Here is a 25,276-nt window from a genome sequence, read left to right as displayed (position 1 = left end):
TTTAGAGAAACCACATAACAGCAAACTTAGCCCTGACCAAATCATTTCATTATATACTGATTCTTCACCCCCCACCCCACCCCCCCATTGAAAAAAAATCCAATTGAATCATTTAATTTTTAATTTCTAATAAAATTCGAAAATTGAGAAATATTAATGCTGTGGTTATTTATACATTTGTGTTCTTTCAAACAAACTTTTTTTCATTTGAAAATAAGATTTTATTGACATATACATCTAGACAACCATAGACACTTAGGCTAGTCCTGAGTATTGATCAGATGTGGGAATTTATGAGGTATAAGTACTGAGTTACTGTAATTACCAAACTATGCTGAAGTTTGATTCTTTAATATGATTTAAATTGTTTCTAAAAGGATTTAAACTAGTTTAATGTGAGAAACTGACAAATACCATCAGAAGTGCCTGACATAGAAACAGGCTCTTAGTGTTAGTCACATGTTCAGGATAAAGACTCTATCTATCTATCTATCTATCTATCTATCTATCTATCTATCTATCTATCTATCTATCTATCTATCTATCTATCTATCTATCTATCTATCTATCTATCTATCTGAGGTGGGGGTCTATCTATCTATCTATCTATCTATCTATCTATCTATCTATCTATCTATCTATCTATCTATCTATCTATCTATCTATCTATCTATCTATCTGTCTGAGGTGGGGGTCTATCTATCTATCTATCTATCTATCTATCTATCTATCTATCTATCTATCTATCTATCTATCTATCTATCTATCTATCTTCACATAGAACAGGGGCGGTGGGACTTTTATTTTGAAAGCGCGCTTTATTTTCTAGGTTAAAAGTCCTGCTCGTATTCGCAGCAGCGGCAGAAAGTTGACGGAGTGTTGAGGCAGTAAGTTTGGTGTTTGGCTGCGTGCGCGGTTGTGTTTAGATGTGGGTGTGAATAAACCGCGCGGTGAGGGCTAGGAGTTCAGGCTCCGGGGGAACGACGTGGTTCTGTGGAGCTTTATTCACCCGAAATGACATGTAACCGTGTAGCTTAGTTTAGCTAGGTTAGCTAACCGGCTAACTAGCTTTAGCTGACAGTTAGCCCATAGCTTAGCTTAGCTTCGCTTGTGTCAACACTGTCACAGTGCAGCAGCAGCAGCTCTCTCTCTGATATGAAATTTATTTATTACGTTAATTTCGCTACTTAACAGCTAGTTTTTTTACCTCAGGATTGTAAGTTACTAAATGCGAGTTACAGAACTGTAGCAGTATAGCTGCTGAATTGACATGTTAGTAGTGGGGTTGTAGTTAACCTAAGGTTAACTGCCTTTAACCAGAGTTAAACCAGATTAATGACAGTTATTTGTAGTTTTACTTAACGTACTTTACAATAAGAAAACAGGCTGCTGAATGATTTATCTGGCCTTAAAAGGATTGTCAGTTTTGAAGACTATGTCTGGAGTGAAACAACGTAGTACATACAATTTAAACACAATTAAAACGGATTATTCCTAGATATTGGAGGTATTTTTAACTCCAGATAAAAAAAAAAAGAGTCTACATATTGATTTAGTTAGTTTTTATTGTGATATTTACTTATTGGACAATGAGTAAAGTGATAATGAGAACTATAAAACAATTATTGCAGGTATAATTTGCGAAGGATTCTAGGTTTACTTGTCGAGACATAAAAAAACGTTAGATCATGTTTGGAATGAGAAAAAACAATGAGAAAAGTAAAAATAAAAACTCATAAAATAAGTATTAAAACATAGATTTTGGATATGTTATTACTTTAGAGAAAAAAAGAAAAACAACAGCCTTAAAATTGATTTTGGATTTCTGGACTAAAAAGTGTTTTTATAACTTTTTAGACTATATCTGGACTAAAGTAGTGAGTCGTGCAGAAGAATGCTTAGCTATTGTCAATTGAAAGTCACATACATTTGTAGTGAATAGTTGTAGTTAGTTGTAGAGGTGGGCGATATGGTAAAAATGATATATTGCCCGATTTAAAAGCAATTTAATGATACGTGATGTATCACCAATTTTTTTTTCAATTCTGCGTACAGTGATTTTTATTTATTCTCTATTTCCTGCACTAACTTTTGTAATGAAATGTTCAGCAGGACAATATTTATGAAGCACTGACCGTGTTCAAGATAAAGTCAGTTACTATAAAGCATTGTCATATTGCCCGCAACTAGTTGTTGTAATGATGAGCGGTTCCAAGCCAGATATCCTGTGGTCTCCACATCACGCGGACCGCTATGTGATCTGCGATTCCGAGCTCAGTCTCTACAGAATTGGTGCTGTTGGGACTTCAGAGGCCAAAGCTGGAGCGCTGCCGCTGTCTCAGGAGACGGCAGCCACTTTGCTGGCCATCAACTCCGACACCCCGTACATGAAATGCGTGGCCTGGTACCCGAAGCACGAGCCCGAGTGTCTGCTGGCTGTCGGTCAGGCCAACGGCAGAGTGGTGCTCACCAGCCTTGGCCAGAGCCACAACTCCAAATGCAAGGAGCTGGTGGGGAAGGAGTTTGTGCCCAAACATGCCAGACAGTGCAACACCCTGGCCTGGAACCCTGTGGACAGCAACTGGCTGGCAGCTGGTCTGGATAAGCACCGGGCCGACTTCTCTGTCCTGATCTGGGACATCAGCAGTAAGTATTCTCCAGAGGCCGTGCCGGCCGAGAAGCTCCGTCTGTCGGGGGATGCCGATTCCGGGATGGTGGTAACGAAGCCTCTGTATGAGCTGGGGCAGAACGACGCGTGCCTGTCCCTTTGCTGGCTGCCTCGAGACCATCAGAAGCTGCTACTGGCTGGTATGCACCGCAACCTGGCCATCTTCGACCTGCGCAACACCAGCCAGAAGACCTTCGTCAACACCAAGGTAGGGATATAAAAGAGTTCAGGTGTTGATTTTGGATTTCCCAAAAGCTTCTTACCACAAAGGTGATTCTCAGGCTACGTTCACATTACAAGACACATTGCTCAAATTAGATTATTTGCTCAGATCGGATTTGGCTATTTTGATAGTTCACTTTCACAAAAGTAAGTGATCTTACAAAGCACAATGCATTTAAAACAGCAGTGTGCTATTCTAATCATTAATTCATCTCAGCAGTGCTATTCTTATTACAGTTACCTCAGGAGTCCTATTTTAATCATGAATGTACTTTATACTGTTACCTCAGCAGAGCTATTTTGATCATGATTTTACTTCAGAGATGCTGTTCCTATCATGCGTTAACTTAAATTAAGCAGTGCAGTTTGAGCCTCTTTATTGGAATTTATGGGAGCAGAATGAATTGCACACAGCAGTGCTCTGATAAGCAGCGCTAATGGTAGCAGTAAAGAAGGAGCTTGGAGTTTAAGCCTTCTAAATAAAGTTATGTAATAACAAAAGTTTGGGAGAAGGACCACGCCCGCACTCCATGCTCTAACTCCACTCCCTATTAATCAACCGCCCTATAAATACCTGCCCTAAATAACTACCTAACTAATATAACTTATGACGTATAGATAGACATTTTTTTTGTGGACGAAATACTATCCCAGAAATCGTTGCTATAAACGATATATAAACGTCACTGACTTAATGATAATAGTACAGCATAAAAAAGCAATTATTCCCTTTTAAAGGCAATGTATACTCTTTCCATTAACTGCTGCAGCCCAAGATTTTGATATTCTTCAAATATATGATCGATTGTCGATTACAATTATGATTTTTAGAAAAAAAAAATTCTAAACAAACAGCTCCATTTGAAGTGATGTGCAAGCAATTATTTCCAAAATAAAATAGGATTGATTAATCAAATTACTGTTTTAATTCAAATGACTGTTTTTAATGATAGACATTTTACACTATTCTTAAGTGAAATATAAGGAGGTTATGTATGCACTGCGTTAATATAAAAGCTGAATGTAAGGTTGAATGGGGCTGCCTACTTCCAGCCCTAGTTTAAAATTGAAAAAAATCCATGAATAATTTTGCTAATATTATATTATTATATCTGGTGAAAACTTCTCATCCCTTCATGCAGGCTATCCAGGGAGTGACTGTGGACCCGTACTTCCCAGACCGGGTGGCGTCCTTCTTCGAAGGCCAGGTGGCAATCTGGGACCTGCGCAGGTTTGAGAAGCCCGTCTTTACATTGACCGAACAGCCCAAGCCTCTGACCAAAGTGGCCTGGTGCCCCACGAGGATGGGGCTTCTGGCTACTCTGACGCGCGACTCCAACGTCATCCGCTTATATGACATGCAGCACGCCCCCACGCCCATCGGCGATGAGACCGAGCCCACCATCATCGAGCGTGGGGTGCAGCCGTGCAGCGAGAGCGTCATCAGCAGCTTCGCGTGGCATCCGTCCACCCAGAACCGCATGGTGGTGGTGTCCCCCAACAGGGCCATGTGTGACTTCACAGTGTTCGAGCGCATCTCTCTGGCCTGGAGCTCCACCACCTCTCTAATGTGGGCGTGCGGGCGACACCTGTACGAGTGCACTGAGGAGAGCGGGGAAGGCGGAGCTGCTGAAAAGGACATTGCCACTAAGATGAGGGAGCGCGCTCAGTCGAGATACGGCCACGACACCGTCCAGCTGTGGAGGAACCACCTGCTGGCTGGAGGGAATGACCCTCACCTGAGGTCCCTCTGGTACACTTTGCACTATATCCTTTACTGCTTAGGAAAACTGCTCGAAATATTCACTTTCAGCTTACTCTAGGTGAAATATGAAATTAAAAATGTTCAAGATAGCATAAAACAGCACACTTATTATTATTTTAAGTAATTATTACATTATAATTTCAACAGCTTTTTTGACAAACAGCACATTCTTATTAATAACCACACTGAACTATGTTTTAAGCCATTTCTGTAAATCAGTTCAAAATGTAAAACTCATATAATATGTAGATGTATTAAATACACAAAGTGATCTATTTTAAGCCTTTATTTATTTTATTGTTGATGATTATGGCTTACAGCCAATAAAAACCCAAAAATCAGTGTCTCTGAAAATTAGAATATTAAAAAAAGATCAATTTGTACTTTTGGAAGTGTGGGCAGTGTGCCAAGTCCTGCTGGAAAAGGAAATCTGCATCTCCATAAAACTTATCAGCAGAGGGAAGCATGAAGTGCTGTAAGATTTTCTGGGATATGTGATTGTCCTGTAAGGAATAAGATGATTTATTTTACAATCTCTTTTTTATTTTAATGTTATTTGAAATCCTGTGAGTTATAGTTTCCTATAAGAGAATCACTCATGCAGCAGTACACTGAAGATCTGGAACAGAGGCAACAGGGAAACAAGCAGTCTCTGATCTATGCAGGCATCAAGAACATTGTCAAATCCAGCTCTGGTGAGTAGTCCACACTTTTTAAGGGTTTACATTATACATTAATGGCCAAAATTTTCAGATGCTCTTGTCTAGAGCTACAGAATTGCTTCACTGTCCACTTTTAGAAAATATCTCTTGCTAATATACCTAAGTTAAGATAACTCTAGGCTTAGTGAAATCTTGCTGTCTTTGCATGAGCAGGCTGATAACCCAGCTTAACACAGATCACTGAGTATGAATGTGATCACTCAAATGGTTAAATTATTTAAAATGCCCATCCCTTGCAGTGGTTATTATAAATTACCTAGCCAAGATTAGCCAAAGCCGTAGCTCCGTGCTTACCTGTTCAGAAGAAAATTAGTCAACCTGTCTTGTACTCCTTCTAGGTTCCGAGCTATCTCCGTTAATCAAATGCATTGCCTATATTTAATGCCGTTTTACTGCTTCTCTGCTTATGGAGCTTTTTAGAAGAATGTCAGCCTCTACAGAGAACACTGTGTTAGCTTGCTATTGTGTTTCATACCTGGCAACTCATGGTGTGGAAATGGGACTGGGGAATGGACAGTGGGCGGAGGCTAAAACAAAAACAGATTTTTACTCCAGAACCATGTACAGTTCAAAGAACATTCAGCATACTGGCTGAAACAATACCAATTCTTCAAAACTTTACATGGTTCCTTAATATCAGATGAAACATCCTGTAATTTTTTTTTAGTACAGAAAATTTAGTACATATTGCTCCTTTAAATTAAAGTATTTGTATAATAACAAATTTAAACTTAAAATCTCTTTCACCCATCTTATCCTCTGTATCCAGGCACTACAGAGACTCGGCGCTGCTGGAAGGGTTCAGACAGGCCTACAGATGTTGCTCAGTATCACAGTGAGGAGCGCAGTCTGGCCCTGCAGCTGTGCGGCTGGATCAGCCGTGGGCCAGAAATCGATGTGGAGCCTTTCCTGAGGTCCTTGGAGCAGGAGGGCGAGTGGGAGAGAGCTGCCTCTGTTGCCCTATTTAACCTCGACATCCGTCGTGCCATTCAGATCCTCAACAAAGGAGCATCAGCGGAAAAAGGTACAGGGCTGGGTCAAGGTGCACAGTGAGGTTTAATGAGGAGGCTGGTGTAAGCTGTAAGCTTTGGCTGGTTGTCAGTAGGCCCTATTTTATCTATAGGCAAGCCTTCAACCGCACACAGTGCTACATGATTTAGGGCGTGTCAGTGTGTCTTTGCTATCGTAACGTCGGGAAAAGTATGCCTTGCGTGGCTTCAAATGCACAGAAGGCATGTACTAATTCTCTTAATTAATCATGGGGTGTGTTTTGGGCGTAACATGAAATAAACCAATCAGTGTCTCACGTACCAAGTGAGTTTTGACTTTGACGGATTGCTATTTTAACAGCACAGTGCTTCTCCGCTTCTTAGCAGAGGAAACTGAGCTGTTCATTCACGCTGTGAAGATCTGCGAGCAGGTCATTTATGGGAACCAAGGTTACAATGTAAATTATATCATTTTTTTATTTGAATTTCATTTCATTTTCACGAGGTGCTGTACGTTGCCACCCACTGTAAAACTGCTTGATTGGAAACAGCGCTTACAACTAAACAAACACACTCAAAAACCTGTAACCTCTATCTGTAATTTCAGTTCGTTTTAGCTTTATAAACACTCAAGTTAGTTTCAGTTATAGTCCAGTATAGACTAGTATTAGTTTCAGTTAACGAAAATGTTTTTTTCACTTTTCGTTATTTTGTTCATTTTCGTTAATGATAATAACCTTGATGGGAACGGCACTGTTATTTAGTATTCTGTTGATTAAATAGATATATTCACAAGAATCTGTCCCTTCATTGCATTCAGCTTCTTTAAACTGTGCCCATTGCTGACACAGGTGTGCAAACACACACAGACACACAGCAATAGTCTGTTCTCTGTACAGTTCTCTGATGTCACTATCACTCCTAGTGGTAAGGATGCAATCCAACCCCACAGCAGTGCTCCAAATCTAGTAGAAAACCATTCCTGGACAGTAGAGACGATTATTTGTACTTTTCTCCATATACTATATCTGTTCTTGCCTTCTTTGCCTTTATATGGTGGGTTAGATTTTCACAAGCTGGGTTGAGCAGTCTCTATTGCATATCAGCTAGCTGTGACTTGGAGAGTGTTATTAGAGAGATTGTGTGAAGAACGGGCAGGTCTGGATGCCAGTCTGAAATTAGAAAACCATGTAGCCATTTGTCAGCAATCAAAGAGCTCATAAATGGGTTTAGTATTATTTTATTAAATGGTTTAGTGTTTGACACAATGCTTAAGTTCTTATAGATGTCTTAAACCCACACATGATGAGCACTGAGACTGTTTTAGACATAGTTAAAGACTAATGACTGCACTTGCTTTAACTCTAGGTAACAGTACAGCAACTGTACCTTTAAAATATCAGCTTAAGAATCATATTGATAATATACTGTCTGTGATGGGGGAATTCTGTCTTTTTATTGCCCCTCTTGGATGGAACTCCTCTGCTACACTATTAAACTTTGGTGGAGCCGGACAAGATTTCTCTTCAGAACTGATCAACACTGCGTAACCTGAGTCATATAATTATAAAATCCTGTAATATTACTCTACCACCTCAGTTCTCAATTTGTCCACCTTGGATCCTGCTTCTCTATCTCTAAACTTGTAATGTTTAGATTGTCTCCCCAAGCCTGAGCCTGACCCGATAGAAAAAGCAAACTTGGATTGGCTCAGACCAAGATTTCCCACCACTTTCCTCTGGCTCTGTTGGGACACGTTTAAGAAAATAGTCTATGACAGGGTCTATATTTTTTATGCTATTTTTTTATTTTAAATAAAGCTATGGCTTGATAAACGCAATATAGCATAGTAACAAGTCACACTGTGATTGTAAATGAATTACGAAGATATAATCACCACGGTATCCAGGGTAACGTCAGCGTACCACCAAGAAGGCCAACTACATCCAACAGGATTAACTGTGGATGCTGTAAGGAGAAGCTGTCTAAAAGGGATGTTCGGGTGCTAACCCGGATTGTATCCAAAAAACAAAACCACGGCTGCCTTTGTCGTGGGGAATGCACAGCGCTTTGTGTTACAGTTTTCTTAAATTATAGGCCTGTGCTTTTTATGTGCTGCACTGTTGATTAACATTATTCTGAACAGATTTCAGAATGAGGTGTGCACCTATTTTTCTGTGCTTTGTGACAACTTTTGTTGTAAAAAAAATATATATATATAGAAACTAAATTGAATTGTATTGAATTGGATTTAGATTATTCAGACAACATAAATTGTAGTTAAAAGGTCAGTTTTAACGTTTTAAGCTTGGGCTTATATTAAAAGTTAGGGGTGTCACGATTCTCTAAATCCTCGATTCGATTTTATTTCCGATTTTAGGGTCACGATTCGATTCGATTCTCGATTTTCTTTTCTTTTTTTTAAATTAAATTTACAATATCTTTTTTCAAAAGGTGGGCTTGATAAACGTGATGGAAAATCATACAAGTGATCTATAATACACCACATTAGGCACTAATGGTCAAATTTAAATAATTTAATTAAGATATAAATGTAACAATCTTGTTCTCAGTCAAGTACAAAATAACAAAAACAAACAAATAATAATAAACATGAGGGGTCACAGAGGGTACTGGCTGCCATCTAGTGGCTTTTTTTGGTAGCAACTGTTTGCATTAAAACAACAATGTGCAACATAAAATAAATATTACAAAAAAACAGGAACAGTCATGTTCAAAATAATAGAACAATTAGAAGATTAACAAACTAAACTCTATCCTAATAACAGTTGAACATAAAAAAATAAGACTTTTTCGGTCCCTGAGAATGACAACTGTCTTTTTTTTTTACATTCTTCTGTCAAGTCTTTTTTAAAACAAAGATATATTATTACCTTTATCTGGAGAGAAAGGTGCTCCTTGAGGTACCAAAACTATTTACATATTTGAGGCTGGACAAAACAACTGTTAGTTTTATATTTTTAAGTTTTTCTTTAAAAAGATGAGAATGTCCACATTGTCTGGAGAAAGGGCTGCTCTTTGAGCAGTCACAATAGCCCCTGCCGTGGAGAACACTCGCTCACTTGCTACACTTGTTGCTTGCACAGCAAGATAATGTTTGGAAAGCTTGGACAAATTTGGATACTGATGCTCATTGTTTTTCCACCATTTCAGTGGATTTGCATCCACAGAAATTACTTTTGCCATCCTGTATAGCTCAATCTCCTCCTTGACAACATCAGGCCATAATTTTGGTGTTGTTGGTGTAGTGGGGGCTGTGCTATAAAAGTCACCAAACAGTTCACTGAGTGTGGTTCTCTTTGCTGGGGGGCTGCCTTCACTGGATGCTGCAGTTTCTGGGTCCTCTGGGGGGTTTTGGCTGGTCCCTTGTCCTGGGTCCTGAGTTTAAAAAATAATATAAATGTATGAATGTATATTCCAACTATAAGATAAATTTGCATCACTATTATTAATAGTGGGCATTTAATCATATAAATTTCAATTGGTCACATACCTGTGTGGGATGCCTTTGTAGGATTTTCTCAGCCAGATTGTTGAATATCTCTTTCCGAGAGGGGTCATCCAGATGAGGTAAAGATTTGAACCGAGGGTCCAAGGCAGTGCTCTCATTCAGAAACTGTTGAAGACTGGGATTTGAGTACCTCCCTCCAATGTTGGTTGCTATAGCCGATTTAACATCCTTCACAATCTGTGAATCTGTGCCACTGTGTTTCATCGCTGTGAGAATGGAGTGTTTGAGTGGCAGGATCATAGACACAGTGGGCTGCTGTTCTAAGCTCAATAGAGTTATGATTGTTTTCATGGGCTTCAGAACCTCAACCACATCCTCCAGAACAGTCACATCTTGATCAGAAAGTGTGATGAGATCTTTGGCATTCTTTTTAACATCTTTTTCTGTGAGTGCAGAATAAACAGCAGCTTGTTGCTCTAAGTAGCGTGTAAGCATGTCATAGCTGGAGTTCTACCTTGTAGCGACATCTTGAATCAGCTTGTGAGGAGGAAGCTGGAGCATCTCTTGTTTGGCCTTTAAGACAGCTGCTGCAGTCGTGCTCTTATGAAAGAAGGTGACCACTCTCCTGACTTTGCCCAAAAGACGAGAAATCTGGTTTACTCCCAATCTCTTCTGGGATGCCAGGTTTACTGTGTGTGCAAAACAACCTATATGTGGTGACAATCCAGCTGCATTTGAGGCATTGACAATGTTTTTGGCATTATCTGTGGTCACAGGGATGGTTGTATTTTGTCTATCCAGTTTCCATTCCAATACTGCCTCCTGTAGCACTTCTGCCAAATTATCACTTGTGTGTGATTCATAGATAGGGCGAGTTTGAAGGACTGGACTTTCAATCTCCCATTCATTATTGACATAGTGTGCCGTCACTGTAATGTAGCTCTCAGTTGCTCTTGAGGTCCAGCCATCTGTTGTTATGGCAATTAACTCTGCATTGCTTAGACCCCTCAAAACGTTTTCTTTTGTGTCAGAGGGCAACACTTTGGTTGTAAGATGTGACCTGCTGGGAATACTGTAGCGTGGCTCAAGTACACTGATTAAATGTTTAAACCTAGTGTTTTCCACCACTAAATAAGGCTGCAGGTCTGCTGCTATGAATAGCCCTATCGCGTTAGTTATTGCTTTAGCGCGAGCTGAGGTCTGTGCCAATTTTACTACAAACGAAGATTGAATAGTTGGCTGGACCAATGATGATGTTTTTCCAGTCAAATCAACATCTTTGTGATGCCGGGGAATGTGTGCAGCCATGTTCGTAGTGTTTCCCGTAGCCGGGTATGGTACACGCATGTAGCACATCTTGCACACTGTTGTGTTCTTGTTGACAACACGAACGCTGGCGACATAACTCACCGGGAACGCAAAATACTTCCATACTGCTGATTTAAGAGAAGCAGGAGCGGCTTCCAGCTCTGGTAAGACGTCCTTATCTGCACTTGCCATGGTGCCATACTCTGCAGGTTAGCTAACTAGCGCCGTCTGTTACACTTTGCGCAGCGTGCTGCGTACAATTTGCGCAGCTTAGAGGGAGGGATCGTCGATCCTATTTTTGACTTCGATACTCGAGACCATGACCTCATTTCGATCGATTTCGATAAAATATCGAAATCGTGACACCCCTATTAAAAGTGTATTGTTTGGGCTGGGTTGGGTTCAGACAGAAAGTCTGATCTAAACTCTAGTGTAGAAACACACAAGTACAGCTGTCAGCGTGGGGGCTGTTCAAAGTACCATTTGTATTTAGTAGTTAGTAGTGAAATAAAAGTGGACAGTAGAGACAGTTTCACCAACAAAAGCAGGATAAAGTCCCTTAATTTCAGAAGAAATAATGAAGGAGCAGGTGTCTCAACACTTTTGTCCACTTAGTCATTCATCCTGTGCTTTGCATTTACATTATTATTCCTCTAGTCAGTGTTTCCTAGTTGGGCCTACATTTGTCCTTTTCTGTCTTGTTTCTGTTTGACCAGGTGACCTGAACCTGAACGTGGTGGCCATGGCTCTGTCAGGCTACACGGACGAGAAGTCGTCTCTGTGGAGGGAGATGTGCAGCTCTCTCAGGCTGCAGCTGAAGAAGCCCTACCTGTGTGTGATGTTTGCTTTCCTCACCAGTGAACCGGGGTCCTACGACGCAGTGCTGGTACATAAGGAGATCGAAATATTTAAGCTACAGAATGTATTTCATAAAGCAGCATTTTTATATTTATATTATAAAGCTACAGATAGTACACTCAAGACAACTGTAACAGTTTTTTCTCAAAGCCTGAGTCTATCTTTCTTTCGTAGTACGAGAGTCGTGTGGCTGTCCGAGACAGAGTGGCCTTCGCCTGCATGTTCCTTAATGACAATCAGGTAAAGTATATTTATTAATTAGTTCTACTAATTCTACTTAGTAGGGCTGAATGATATTGGAAAAGACATGACTGCTTGATTTCTTGCACCATCCAAAAGCAGTGTGTAAGACTGGTGGAGGAGAACATGCCAAGATGCATGAAAACTGTGATTAAAAACCAGGGTTAATCCACCAAATATTGATTTCTAAACTCTTAAAACTTTATGAATATCAACTGTCTTTGTATTATTTAAGGTTTGAAAGCTCTGCATCTTTTTTATTATTTCAGCCATTTCTCATTTTCTGCAAATTAATGCTCTAAATGACATTATTTTTTATTTGGAATTTTGGAGAAATGTTGTCTGTAGTTTATAGAATAAAAACACAATGTTCATTTTACTCGAACATATACCTATAAATAGCAAAATCAGAGAAACTGATTCATTTGCTGGTTTATTGAGGATTATGATAACAGCTGTCTTGTTTTTCCTATTAATTTTATTTATGTTTTATATTCTTTTTTGGTGAAGCTGCCTCGTTACATAGACAAGTTGACAAACGACATGAAGGAGGCAGGAAATCTGGAGGGTGTTCTGCTGACAGGACTGACGAAAGACGGTGTGGATCTGATGGAGAGCTATGTAGATCGAACAGGAGACGTGCAGACGGCCAGTTTCTGCATGCTTAGGGTATGTTCATTTCACACACAACATGAAGATTATTTACTTACATCATTTGCTTAATATTCAATTGCGTTTAATGTGTTCTCACATACTCGGCTGAAACATTTGAAACTAATAAAATAGTTTTGGTTGCCAAATATTTGTTACCCTTTGATATCAGCGTGTTTGAAATACATGAAGGTGCAAGGTTTTGGTGTCTGCATTAATATGTATGTAGTTTGCACAATATTGTTGGATAGGTGCAATATTATAAAATCTTAACAGTAAGAAACTTATGTGTGGGTGTGGGTGTGTTTGTGTGTGTTGTGTTCAGGGCTCCACAGCTGAGGTGGTGAAGGATCCGCGAGTGCAGTGCTGGATTGAGAACTATCGCAACCTCCTGGATGCCTGGAGGTTCTGGCACAAACGAGCTGAGTTTGACATCCACAGGAGCAAACTGGACCCCAGCTCCAAGCCTCTGGCTCAGGTGAGGACTACTTTAAGCCTTTTAAAGAGATAGATCAGCTTTCCATTGCAAACAAATGTTTTAATGTACAAACATAATAGAAAAACATATCAGAGAACCCTATAAAAGAAAACAACAGAATAAAAAATAAGTTCAGAATATCACAGTATATGTTTGTACTACTTACTTCAGCATCTATTGGCAGCACCTTTTAAATAAACAATTGGAATATTGTAATAGAAACACAAATCATGCTTTGAATCCTATTGATGCTTAAATATCAAATTGTATGAATGAGTATTTTATGTTGCTTTGATTTAATTTTTCCCCTCTGAGGATGAGTCATTTGATTTTGTGTATCTACTTATACTGATTCCAGATCTGATACTTTGGTAATGCAGTAAATAAAGATTTTTTTAATTATTTATTTAAATAGCGGTATTAAACAGGCTATTTTTATTACAAAATAAACATGCATCTTGTCTTAAATAAACAAAAAAGTCACAACAACAGTTATGTGATTAATCATAATTAAGGTCATGATTATTTTTTTAATACTGATATTTCCTTGTATTGTTAAGAGGTAGACAGTAATAATAGTGTAGTGTGGATCAAGCCTGGCAGACTTGATGTAGACTAGACTTTTCTTTTTTTCTACTGTATTAATATAATAGGGTTATTTTGATGCTTTTTAAATGAGAATTTTGTAATGTGTTGAGTTACTAAGGAAATAAATGGTAGTGTTGCTGCATATATTGCTTTTTTTTTTGCTAATTTCAGTTTGTAAAGAGGGAACAGTGTGTGTGCATTAGCATGCATGTGTCTCGTATGTAAGTGTGTGTGTGACATAGAAAGAATACCTAAGAGGCCTTCAGCAATGTGACGGTGCAAGCAACCACAAACACACACAACAGACAAAACTTGGGTGGCATGAGGGACTTGTTGCTACCAGTGAGAGAGCAGCATGGGTATTCTCAGTGCACACGTGCAGCAAAGCCTCTAGTGAACTTGTGGAGTAATAACATATATTGTTAGTGATAAATCAGTGATCCGGATCTTTTGCACCCAATTTCAGTTCTTTGAAAACTTTGTGATCATGATTACCTGAAATTGATTACCTGAAGCCTGATTTTGTGAGTAAAGATTTAGCCTGTTTTATCTTCTCCTCTAGGTGTTTGTGAGCTGTAACTTCTGTGGAAAGTCCATTTCCTTCAGCTGCTCTGCAATGCCCCACCAGGGTCGTGGCTTCAGCCAGTATGGGGTCAGTGGCTCCCCCACCAAGTCCAAAGTCACCAGCTGCCCGGGCTGCAGGAAGCCACTGCCGCGCTGTGCTCTCTGCCTGATGAACATGGGGACGCCAGTGTCCTCCTGCACAGGTAATATAAAATTTCTTAGCTTAGATTTACTTCAACTAATTAGTTACCCCCCCCACCACCACTCAGGAGTGAGAGCTGCTGAATTAGAAGTTCCTTATAGTGTCTCCTAAAATTCGCCTTATAATCTGGTGCGTCTTCTGTATGAAAATGGACCAGAAACTAGACGGTATAGATGCCTTATAGTGCCAAAAATATGATATAATAAAACCTGAAATACTGTAGTCTTTAAAAAGGCTTGCCAACATGCAACCGATTGCTTCAGATGCCATAGCAGCTACGTAGCAACCCACCTAATAAAACTTAATCAAACACAAAGCATCTTTATTGGAAACATCAATCAAATACTGTATAGCAACCATTTGGTAACATGCTAGCAACCACCAAAGACACCATAGTACTGTAACTACCTGGGATACCATAGCAGTTGCCTACCGACCACCTACCACCACCTTACCAAGCACTAAGCAATTTTGTAACAGCCACCTAGCAACCCTGTTGCAACCACTTGGTAACATCCTAGCAACAACTGAAGATGCTGTAGCACTACCAAGCAAGCACTTAGCAGCCATTATATAATGCAGTACCATAGCAGCTGCATAGTGTCCACCTAGCAGCACTGTAACAACCATATGGCAAAACAACAAATTTACAACCACTTAACAGCCCAATTGCAACTACCTAATAATACCATAGCAGCCACTGTACTCTAAATAGCTGAGTAAGCCATTGATCCAAATAGAGGGAATTATTTACTGTTGATTAAATTAAATAATATGCATAAAGCTGACAGGTGCTGTGGCATTGTTAGCCAGATTAAATGTTAAAAAATATTTTTTTTTATTTATTAAATGTTAACACATTATACATGTCTGTTACCTTGTGGTATTCTTATGCATGTTGTTTAAAATATTGCATAAAGGCCAGTGAGTTAAATTACGCTCTATCAGGTTTCTGGGTAATATGTTATGTTGATATTTAGCAGGTCCAGGGAAGTCTGATGAGAAAGTTGATCTGCCAAGAGATAAGAAACTCGCCCAGTTTAATAACTGGTTCACCTGGTGCCACAACTGCCGCCACGGAGGCCATGCTGGCCACATGCTAAGCTGGTTCAGGTGAGCACAGTACAAAGAACACAGTGCCAAAAACATTGTAGAACATATTTTGGAATTATTCTTGATTCTTGCAGGATAGTTGTGTTTTTTTCTGGCTTGAGAAATATAGAGTTGACCTGACTGGCTAGAATAGGGTTTAGCTTTTTAGCTGATACTACAGGTGCCTTATGATTCCTATGAGGGTTGTTCTGTGGCTCGGTTACTTTAAAGAGCACCCAAGTGAGCTAAAGCTAAGGTTTTAGCTTAGCAACAGCTAGCTTTTGTAGCTTTAGCTTTCTGTCGCAACCAATTAGGCTTCAATTCTGGAAAACTGACACAAGCAAAAAGCAAAACCGGCTTGTGGAGTCTGATATTGTGCATTTTTTTCTACTGAAGTGACTATTGAGTTTGCCTTCCATATTATTATTATTATTTTATTCACATAAAATAACATTTTTAATAAAATACAGTGTAATAAAAATATAATCTCACTTACCAAGCATACACAAGGGATCACAGTAATGTCAAACAGCTGTCAAACTACTGAACTCTGCTTTTCTGCACAAAAACATGGAAAACAATTTTTGGTCATCTAAAACTCAAAGTGTAAATGGGTCAAAATGAGGTCAAAATGCACTGTAAAAAAAGTAGATATGTTTGGTCTTACACTGGATCCACACAAGCAGCGCTGTGATGTGATTTATTTGTCTATATGCACATCATTTATTTATTATGTTTACAGGTACAAGGAACAGAATGAGTATTGGAAGTTTGAAGTGGGTGGAGTCACTGATATGACAGATTTGTACAAAGTTTAACTCCTAAAGAATTTAAAGAACTTAATCCTTCCAGTAAATTAGTGTGACCAGTGAACCAGTTATGTATTGCTAAAGCCCAAGTTCTAACTGTTGCTTTGCTCTTTGTACACATTAGTTACATTAGTTAATTAAACATTAGGTCTCTAAATAGCTTTTTTTTCCATATCCAAACAAAATGAAAATTAAATCTAATTGTGATCTTGTGAATCAGAATTAAATCGTTATGGGAAATCAGTGGTGATGCCCAGCCCTAGACCAGAATGCCTCTTTTAAGGGTTTTGAAAATACAATGGCGTAAAAAAAAAAGTATTTCCCCTATACAGATTTATTTTGTTTTTTTCTCATACACTCAGTTTTTCAGATTATCAAATACACTTTAATATTAGACAAAGATAACCTGAGTAAATATACATGATTTTATTTATTGAATTTCCTCAGATTGGAGCATAATGTGTTGCTTTTTGAGATCTTTTATCTGCTTCATGTTGTCAGACAGGTTCTATTTAAATGATTTCTTGAATCTACAGGTCTGGCAGTAATCAGGTCTGGTTGTGGTTAGTAGTGAAATTGAGCTCAGCTTTCCAAAAAGTCTGATTAATCACAGTTAATTTATAGGGGGCAAAGACTTTTTCACAAAGGACTAGAATGGTTTGGATATTTTCTTTCTCTTAATAAATCGAATCGTGCTTTTTATATTAATCCCAGGTTATATTTGTCTGATGTTAAAGTTTGTTTGATAATCTGAAAAATGTAAGTATGAAAAAAATGCAAAAACCAAAGAAATCTGTAATGGCGAAAAATACATTTTCGAGCCACGTATATATGTAAATGTGCATATGGAGAATAACAGACATCCTGATCGCTTCTAAACCTTTAGTTTGCTCCTGTATGAATTTCTTGTTATGTCTTAACACATATTTCTTTTCACACACAGGGACCACAGTGAGTGTCCGGTGTCGGCCTGCACCTGCAAATGCATGCAGCTGGACACCACAGGCAAACTACAACCATCAGACTATGTATAGCGATAAAGCTGCTCAAACTCCACCTCCATTCTCCTGAGGAAGCGCACTCGTGGCAGCGGTAAGCCTATGGCAGGTTCAGGGGTACCTGCCTACCCGCCGCCTGCCAGTCTGCCAGTCTGCTGCTCCTGGCCAGCAGAGAGCTGTACGTATCTACCTCCTCAGGTTCTCCGAGACGATGCCATGGATGAGAGATGAACCATGTGGAGAGCTGGAATGAGACTGTACCAACAAATCAGATACAGAGAGGAAGAAAAATCAGCAATATGGGTTTTTTTTTTAATGGAACAACTTTATTACCTCAATATTACTGACGAACACAAGCTGAATGTTAATGTTACCCACAGTACTAATCCTGTTCTTCTTCTTCTTATTATTATGAGGGTTTTCTTGAATGTTTTAAGTGTTTTCTTAGAACACAGTTTGTGAGTGTGTTTATTTTGAGCTTGTGGTAATGTTTAGAAGGGTTCTGAATCACTGAATTCCCAGGGAATTTTATTGTATACAGCTGTTTGTGACAATTATAACAACTCCACAAATGTTTTGAAGTGCCATTTTATTAACATATGCAAAAACCTGTACCCCACCAATCCGTGAAATGACAGCAAATGTTAAACAGGTGCCGGTGTACAGGATCTTTTAGTTGTGGAGAACGTTTAATACACCAACCTTACCACACACCAGCTCTACTGTCTCTGTGTGAATTGAGTTTTCCTGTTACAGGAAGTGTTTTTTCTCTGTTTATCATGTGCATCAGCTTGTTCTGTTCAGCAGAGCAGCACTTGTGGTACCACAGCAGCCACTTAGCAACACAAAATGCTCAAAACCACCTGAAACGCCATTGCAACTGTCAAGCAATCTCTGAGCAACTCTACCTAGTAGCTACCTAAGCAGCTACTTTTATTTTCTACCTTACCAACCACTAAGCAACACCACATGAATCATTGGGAAAATACTTAGCAATCCCATATCATCCATCTGGAATACCATAGCATTTCTGTAGCAACCACCAGGCAACACCAAAGCAAACACCTAGCAACCCCATAGCAACCACTCTTGTGGTTTAACACCCAGTGGCCTAGCACCTGCCTGGAATTGAAAAGTAATTAAAGGTGTCACTCCACTGTATATATATGCTACACATGAAACTGGTCTTCAGCCCCCATTGTCTGCAGTAGGAAAAGCACCCAGGTCTGTGTCAACCCGTGAATTAATATTCATGGCCTCGCCCACCTTTACTCAGGACCGCCCACAGACAGAGCTAAAGCCAGGCTGCAGCAGAGCCGACACAGTCTGTCTCGTCAGCTGAAAAGCTTACAGCTCTGTTTACACCAGCTAGTTATCATAAGCTATCATGTGTAAGTAACTGTCTGTTTAAATCGGATCTCCAGTTGATTCTGCGTTTTACCGAGACCCGTGGCCGAGCAGCGCTGAGAGTCTGATGTTAAGTAAAGTTTAAAGATTAACTTTATCTCTGAAAACATTTTGTCCTTTGAGTTTTGGAGCTGTAAAATTGACTCAGGTAGGCTTTCTCTGCTGCAGTGCTGTTAACCAATCAGAGGCATTATGTTCTCCACCTGTTCCACAGTATGTAGTGACCACCTTTTTCTGTTCCAGCTCCTTTTCTTAACTCTAAATCCAGGTGATCCAAGATCACAATTACTAAAACACATTCTAAAATGACTGTAAGTTCAGAACTATCCCCCTGTACGTAATAGATGCTAGGTATTCTGATTCTGTTCACCCCTGTGTTATTAACCAAGTATAGGTAACACCCAGCCAACCACATGGGATGCCTTAACAACCACTTGGCAACATACTTGCAAACACATGGGACACCACTTAACTGCTTATCAACCACCTGTCAAATTGAAAGCAACCACCTAAAAACACCAGAGCAAAAATACAAATAACACCCTGCCAACCACATATAGCACCACATGGCAACATGCTTAGCAACCACCTAGCAACATCTTAGCAAGTTCTAAGCAAATCCAAATCAAGCACCTAGCAACACCACAGAAAAATACAAATAACACCCTACCAACCACATAAGATGCACATGGCAACATGCTTAGCAACCAAGCAACACTTCTGCAAGCTTTAAGAAAATTCAAATCAAGCACCTAGCAACACCAAAGCAAATACACAAATAACACCCTTCCAACCACATATAGTACCACATGGCAACATGCTTAGCAACCACCGATCAAGCTCTAAGCAAATCCAAAGCAAGCGCCTAGATACACCACACCACATGACATATTTGTAGTGCATTAAAAAAAAAATCATTAAAAAGTTACTTTATTTCAGTAATTCAGTTAAAAATGTTAAACTTATATATTATATAGATGTATTACACACAGAGTGATCTATTTTAAGTGTTTGTCTTTTACTGCTGATGATTTTGGCTTACAGCCAAAGAAAACCCCAAAAAAATTGAAATTCGAATATTATATAAGGCCAATTGGTACTCTTTTTAGTGGGCCAATTCCTGCTGGAAAATGAAATCTACATCTTTATAAAATTATACACAGTCCAAGCTGCTTGAGGTCTAGTGTGAAGTTTCCACAATCAGTGATGGTTTGGAGAGTCATGTCTGTCATCTGCTGGTGTTGATCCACTGTGTTTTATTATCAAGTCTAAAGTCAGTGCAGTTTTGTTTTCCCACACTAATAGTCTGGGTGCCACTTGCCCCTGCTGGACAATACAATATCATGTGCTATATTGTGTGGTGTTGTCCTCCTATAGTTTGTTAAAAAAAAGTGAATACATGGCTGCATAACCACACCTCCATGATAACAACTGCCTTGTGAGAAGGCTGAAGGTAAAGTTGATGCACAGGCCAAGTATGTCTCCGAACCTGAACCCAGTTGAGCACCTGTGGGGCATCCGCAAGCAGAAGATGGAGGAGTGCAAGGTCTCTAACATCCACCCACACTGTCATGTCATTTTGGAGGAGTGGAGGGGGATTTCAGTGGCAACCTGTGCAGCTCTGATGAATTCCATGCCCAATAGATTTATGGCAGTGTTGGGTAATAATGGTGGTCACCCAAAATATTGACATTTAGGACGTAATTTGGACATATTTATGTGTGGCGCCAGCTATTTACACATTAATGGCTGTGTGTCCTTGGAAGTTATTTTCAGAAGATTATACAAGCTCTACTACTTTGAGTTATATTCCTTTAGTGTGATCACATGAAAAGATATAGTAAAAATTGCAGAAATGTTACTACTTAAAATCCAACTTTTGTTGGAAATGAGGAAGTAATAAATGAGTGGGGTGTTCTTTAGGCTTATATTTTACATTTATGGCATTTACCCCTTCTAATGCACTTATGCAGAGCGACTTACAAGGTTAATGTAATGTTAAGAGTCTTGCCCAAGGACTCTTATTGGTGTAAAGTAGTACAGTCACCCAGATTGTGAATTGAACCCCAGACTCCCACATAAAATGATCACTCACTAGCTTGTAGTGGTGTTATCCACTGTGCCACACCAACATCTCTCAATACTGTTCAAATGAAGATAAAGATGTCCAGATGTTCAAATATGTTTAAAAAGTCAGTTTTGCACAATTGTGTCTTAATTTTTGTCCCACGATTCTACTTCAGTCTAATGTTTCTTGACTGTAAAATACTGGAGTTTACCACAGGGTGGCACTTGGCACTTGCTTTGCACTTACCAAACCAAACCCTGTGAATGTACTTTTTTTTTTTTTACTGTAATGATGATTCAGTTCGACACTATAAAAAGATACCTATTCACAGATAATTGTAATTTATTATATAGTCATAATACTGGTTTTTTATTGATTTATCCAATGATTGTTCTGTTTATACAATGTTTAAATAACACTATAAAAAAGTTTTTTTTTTTTTTTTAAGATTTGCAGGCATTTATTAATTTATTATAAGTATAATCATAATTAATATAAATAGATCTGGAAAAAAATAAGAGATAAGAGTTTTTTTAATCAGTTTCTTAGATTGTGGTATATGTTTGAGGAATATGAACATTGTTGTTTTATTCTATAAACTACGGACAACATTTCTCCCAAATTCCAAAAACAAATATTGTTATTTAGAGCATTTATTTGCAGAAAATGAGAAATGACTGAAATAACGAAAAAGAAAAAAAGAAAATAAGTTCATATTCATAAAGTTTTAAAAGTTCAGAAATCAATATTTGGTGAAATAACCCTGTTTTTTAATCACAGTGTTTATGCATCTTGGCATGTTCTCCTCCACCAGTTTTACACACTGCTTTTGGATAACTTTATGCCTTTACTCCAGTTCAGCTTGGTTTGATGGCTTGTTATCATCCATATTCCTCTTGATTATATTCCAGAGTTTTTTCATTTGGTAAAATCAGAAAAACTTTTTTTTTTTTTTAGAGCTGTATGTTTTAACATTGTTTTTATCTTTTAAGAAAAACACGTATAAGCTGTAATGCAGGAAAACAAAACTTTCTTCCAATCAGAGCGCACGCCTGTGGAGCCGTTTCCCCTCTGCGCCAATGAGCTGCGGAGTATTTGCATAGCTCCGCCCACACGCTACTACACGGTTATCTCTCCTGTGTATCTGTCAGGCTACGGAGTCGAGGAGGAGAAGTTAGCTGAAAATATGGGAGATAAACGTCTAAACCAGGACTGAGCTGCACTAAATAACCCTGCGAGTGAAGTTTAGAGTTTGTAGAGTCTCTGCTGGCTCAGGGTTTTACTGTTTAGTATCGGGTTTAAACAATAAAGCCAGGCTTCCTCTTCTCGTTTCTCCACTAAACTCAGAGTTTCAGCTACAGCATGCAGATAGCAGTGCTTCCAGACGCAGGCAGGACAGTTTTACAGGCTGTTCAGGACAATCCAGGCTCATATTCCCACAGCAGGCTGGCCTGGAACGACCACAGGATACCACCACCACCATCCCCTTCCTCCTTTAACTCCAGCATTGGGGGTCGAGCAGCAGTCAGCAGGCTGAAGCCCACCCCTGGTCTTTGTTCCAGTGGCCCTGTGGAGAAGACCCTGCACCAGGAGAAGCGTGGAGCTTCCTCAGCTGGGGAAGGTAAATCACCCAACTAATGTACAACTAACTAACTAACTATCTGTCTTACTTACTTAACAAAAAATAGTTACTTTATTTCAGTATAATTCAGTTTAAAATGTCAAACTCATATATTATATAGATGTATTAAACACACAGAGTTATCTATTTTAAGTGTTACAGCCAATAAAAAAAATCAGTGTCTCAGAAAATTTGAATATTATATAAGATCAATTGGAACTTTTGGCAGTGTGGGCAGTGTGCCAAATCCTGCTGGAAAATGAAATTCGCATCTTCATAAAAGTTGTCAGCAGAGGGAAGTGAGGGGTGGGCGAAATGGCCCTAAAATAATATCGTAATGTTTCATGTTATTTTTGTGATAGTGATACTTTTGGCACTATGACAAAATGTAATATTGTTCACGATATTTAAAAATGTTGGCGATATTGTTGCATACGATATGATATGTCACAGCCCTATAGGGAAGCATAAAGTGCTGTAAGATTTTCTGGGAAATTATGACTTAAAGCCAATAAAAACCCAATAATCATTTTGGCAGGGTAGGCAGTGTGCCAAGCCCTGCTGGAAAATGAAATCCGCATCTTCATAAAAGTTGTCAGCAAAGGTAAGTAAGGGGTGGGCGATATGTCCTAAAATAACAATGCAATGTTTCGTGGTATTTTTGTGATAGCGATACTCTTGGTGATATGACAAAACACCAAATAAAAATAAAAAAAAAGAATAAAAGATTCACGAATACACTACTGCAACAGAATGAAAATTACATTATATTATTGCATAATATGATATGGCATGCCCCTAAGTGAGATATTAAAAAATGACAAGAATTTGATCATATTTGTAACAGAAGTCAATGATCCTGAATGTCGTGATACTAATAATGAAAGTGTTAAGTATATGAAAGCATGAAGTGCTGTAAGACTTTTGGCTTACAGCCAATAAAAACCCAAAAATAATTTTGGCAGTATGGGACGTTTGCCAAGTCCTGCTGGAAAATTAAATCCGAATCTCCATAAAAGTTGTCAGCAGAGGGAAGTAGTGATACGGTTCTAAAATAATATCGCAATATTTCATTGTGTTTTTGCGATACAATACTCTTGGCATCATGAAAAAATTAAATGTTGTTCACAGTATTTAAAAATGTTGGCGATACTATCACATACGATATGTCACAGCCCTATAGGAAAGCATGAAGTGCTGTAAGATTTTCCGGGAAAACACTGCACTGCACTTGATAATAAAACACAGTGGATCAACAGCAGCAGATGACATGTCTGATAATAAGTAAATTTTACATTTCATTTGGAAATCAAGGAAACAGATTCTGGAGGAAGAGTGGAGAGACACACAGTTCAAACTGCTTGAGGTCTAGTGTGAAGTTTCCACCAATCAGTGATGGTTTGGAGAAATATATATATAATCAGCTGTATATACATCACTAGTGATGCGTTGGAACAAGGCCTGGTAGTGGGTTCGAGATAGATGTGATGTCCCGTTTCCAAAGTTTTGCTAGCATTTATAATTCCTTGATCCACAGAGTTACATGTGACACAGGGCATTATAGAAGGCATTAATTACCTTACTACCCACAGTTTGCAGTAGCTGATGATCTGGACTGGTGTCTTCTGGCTAGAATTGTCTGTATGAGCAGAAATCATATCCACATTGAATGCAGTATCCCAAATATCAGTTCTTTAGCTCACATGACACATAGCAAAAGTAATGGGGCATTAAACTACTTCATGTTCCACGATGATTAAATAAGTTTTGGGGATGTTTTTCGGGTTTATTTGGGATGGAAAGAAAATTCTCAGAAGTAGTCATATTAAAGGAATTAAAAACTCGATGCTGAGTGGTCCAGCGGTGGAAAGCACTTCTACTATGATCAGGAGATTACTAGTTCGAATCCTGGTCATGTAGCTTGCCATCAGCTGCTGGAGCCCTGAGACAGCACAATTGGCTTTGCTCTCTTTGGGTGGGTAGATGGTGCTCTTTCCCCTCATCACTTCTAGGGTGATGTTGAACAGCACAAGGCGTCTGTGAGCTGCTGTATCAGAACTGAGTCGCTGCGCTTTCCTCCAAATGTGCTTTTCTCCGAGTGCTACTCGGTAATGCTGCATCAGCAGCAGTTTAAAAAGAGGCGGAGTCTGACTTCACATGTTTCCGACGGGGCATGTGCTCGTCTTCACCCTCCTTGTGTTGTGACATCAGTAGTCGTCACTAATGGGTGGGACAATCTGCCTAGATCAATTGGGAGAAAAATGGAAGAAAAGAAAATAGGAATTAGAAACTTAACGCAAGTGAATAAAACTAAAGCCACAGCCACAGTGGTCCAAAGCCAACTCATACTAAAGTACCTTATTGACCTTTAGCACACTATACCCTGATCAGAGGTGTGTTTGGGTCTGATTTTTCTGTATTTTTAGAGGATGAAATGGGATACAGCAAACTGGTCCAGGAGCAGAACTAACAGAACAGAATGAAACTAAACCCAAGAAATGATAAACTAAATAAGAGGAGCTAAAAATGACCTGAGCAGTGTGTTCTTTCCTTA

General features: G+C 39.0%; 3 protein-coding genes across 4 annotated transcripts in view; 2 read left to right on the top strand and 1 right to left on the bottom strand.

Annotated features, from left to right (window-relative positions):
• The first annotated feature begins 822 nt into the window (after positions 1 to 822).
• Positions 823 to 18,342, top strand: mios (missing oocyte, meiosis regulator, homolog (Drosophila)). Of its 2 annotated transcripts, none has more exons than XM_007242176.4 (11): positions 823 to 2,876; positions 4,033 to 4,657; positions 5,252 to 5,350; positions 6,147 to 6,401; positions 11,863 to 12,032; positions 12,179 to 12,244; positions 12,755 to 12,913; positions 13,221 to 13,373; positions 14,524 to 14,728; positions 15,711 to 15,840; positions 17,572 to 18,342. In XM_007242176.4, the coding sequence occupies exons 1-11, from the start codon at positions 2,199 to 2,201 to the stop codon at positions 17,660 to 17,662; spliced, it is 2,631 nt and encodes an 876-aa protein (XP_007242238.2). In that variant the 5' UTR covers positions 823 to 2,198; the 3' UTR covers positions 17,663 to 18,342. The 2 variants fall into 2 exon arrangements, with proteins under 2 accessions (XP_007242238.2, XP_022535614.1); XM_022679893.2 differs by having other exon boundaries at positions 824 to 2,876; positions 15,708 to 15,840.
• LOC111189856 (E3 SUMO-protein ligase ZBED1) lies at positions 8,889 to 10,518 on the bottom strand. Its single transcript, XM_022663558.2, has 2 exons — positions 9,881 to 10,518; positions 8,889 to 9,765 (listed from the first exon to the last, which is right to left on the bottom strand). The coding sequence occupies exons 1-2, from the start codon at positions 10,331 to 10,333 to the stop codon at positions 9,340 to 9,342; spliced, it is 879 nt and encodes a 292-aa protein (XP_022519279.2). The 5' UTR covers positions 10,334 to 10,518; the 3' UTR covers positions 8,889 to 9,339.
• Positions 18,343 to 22,233: 3,891 nt separating the features above from the next.
• The window catches only part of LOC103044586 (glucocorticoid-induced transcript 1 protein), a 33,506-nt gene continuing 30,463 nt past the window's right edge, over positions 22,234 to 25,276 (top strand). The window contains exon 1 of the mRNA XM_022679894.2: positions 22,234 to 22,722. Within this exon, the coding sequence (XP_022535615.2) occupies positions 22,464 to 22,722 (259 nt within the window). The 5' untranslated portion in view covers positions 22,234 to 22,463. The remainder of the gene's footprint in view (positions 22,723 to 25,276) is intronic.

The sequence above is a fragment of the Astyanax mexicanus genome, chromosome 1, assembly GCF_023375975.1.
Source record: "Astyanax mexicanus isolate ESR-SI-001 chromosome 1, AstMex3_surface, whole genome shotgun sequence".
Classification (NCBI taxonomy): domain Eukaryota; kingdom Metazoa; phylum Chordata; class Actinopteri; order Characiformes; family Acestrorhamphidae; genus Astyanax; species Astyanax mexicanus.
The sequence above is the reverse complement of the archived record's forward strand: the minus strand, read 5'-3'. Positions and strand labels throughout refer to the sequence as shown.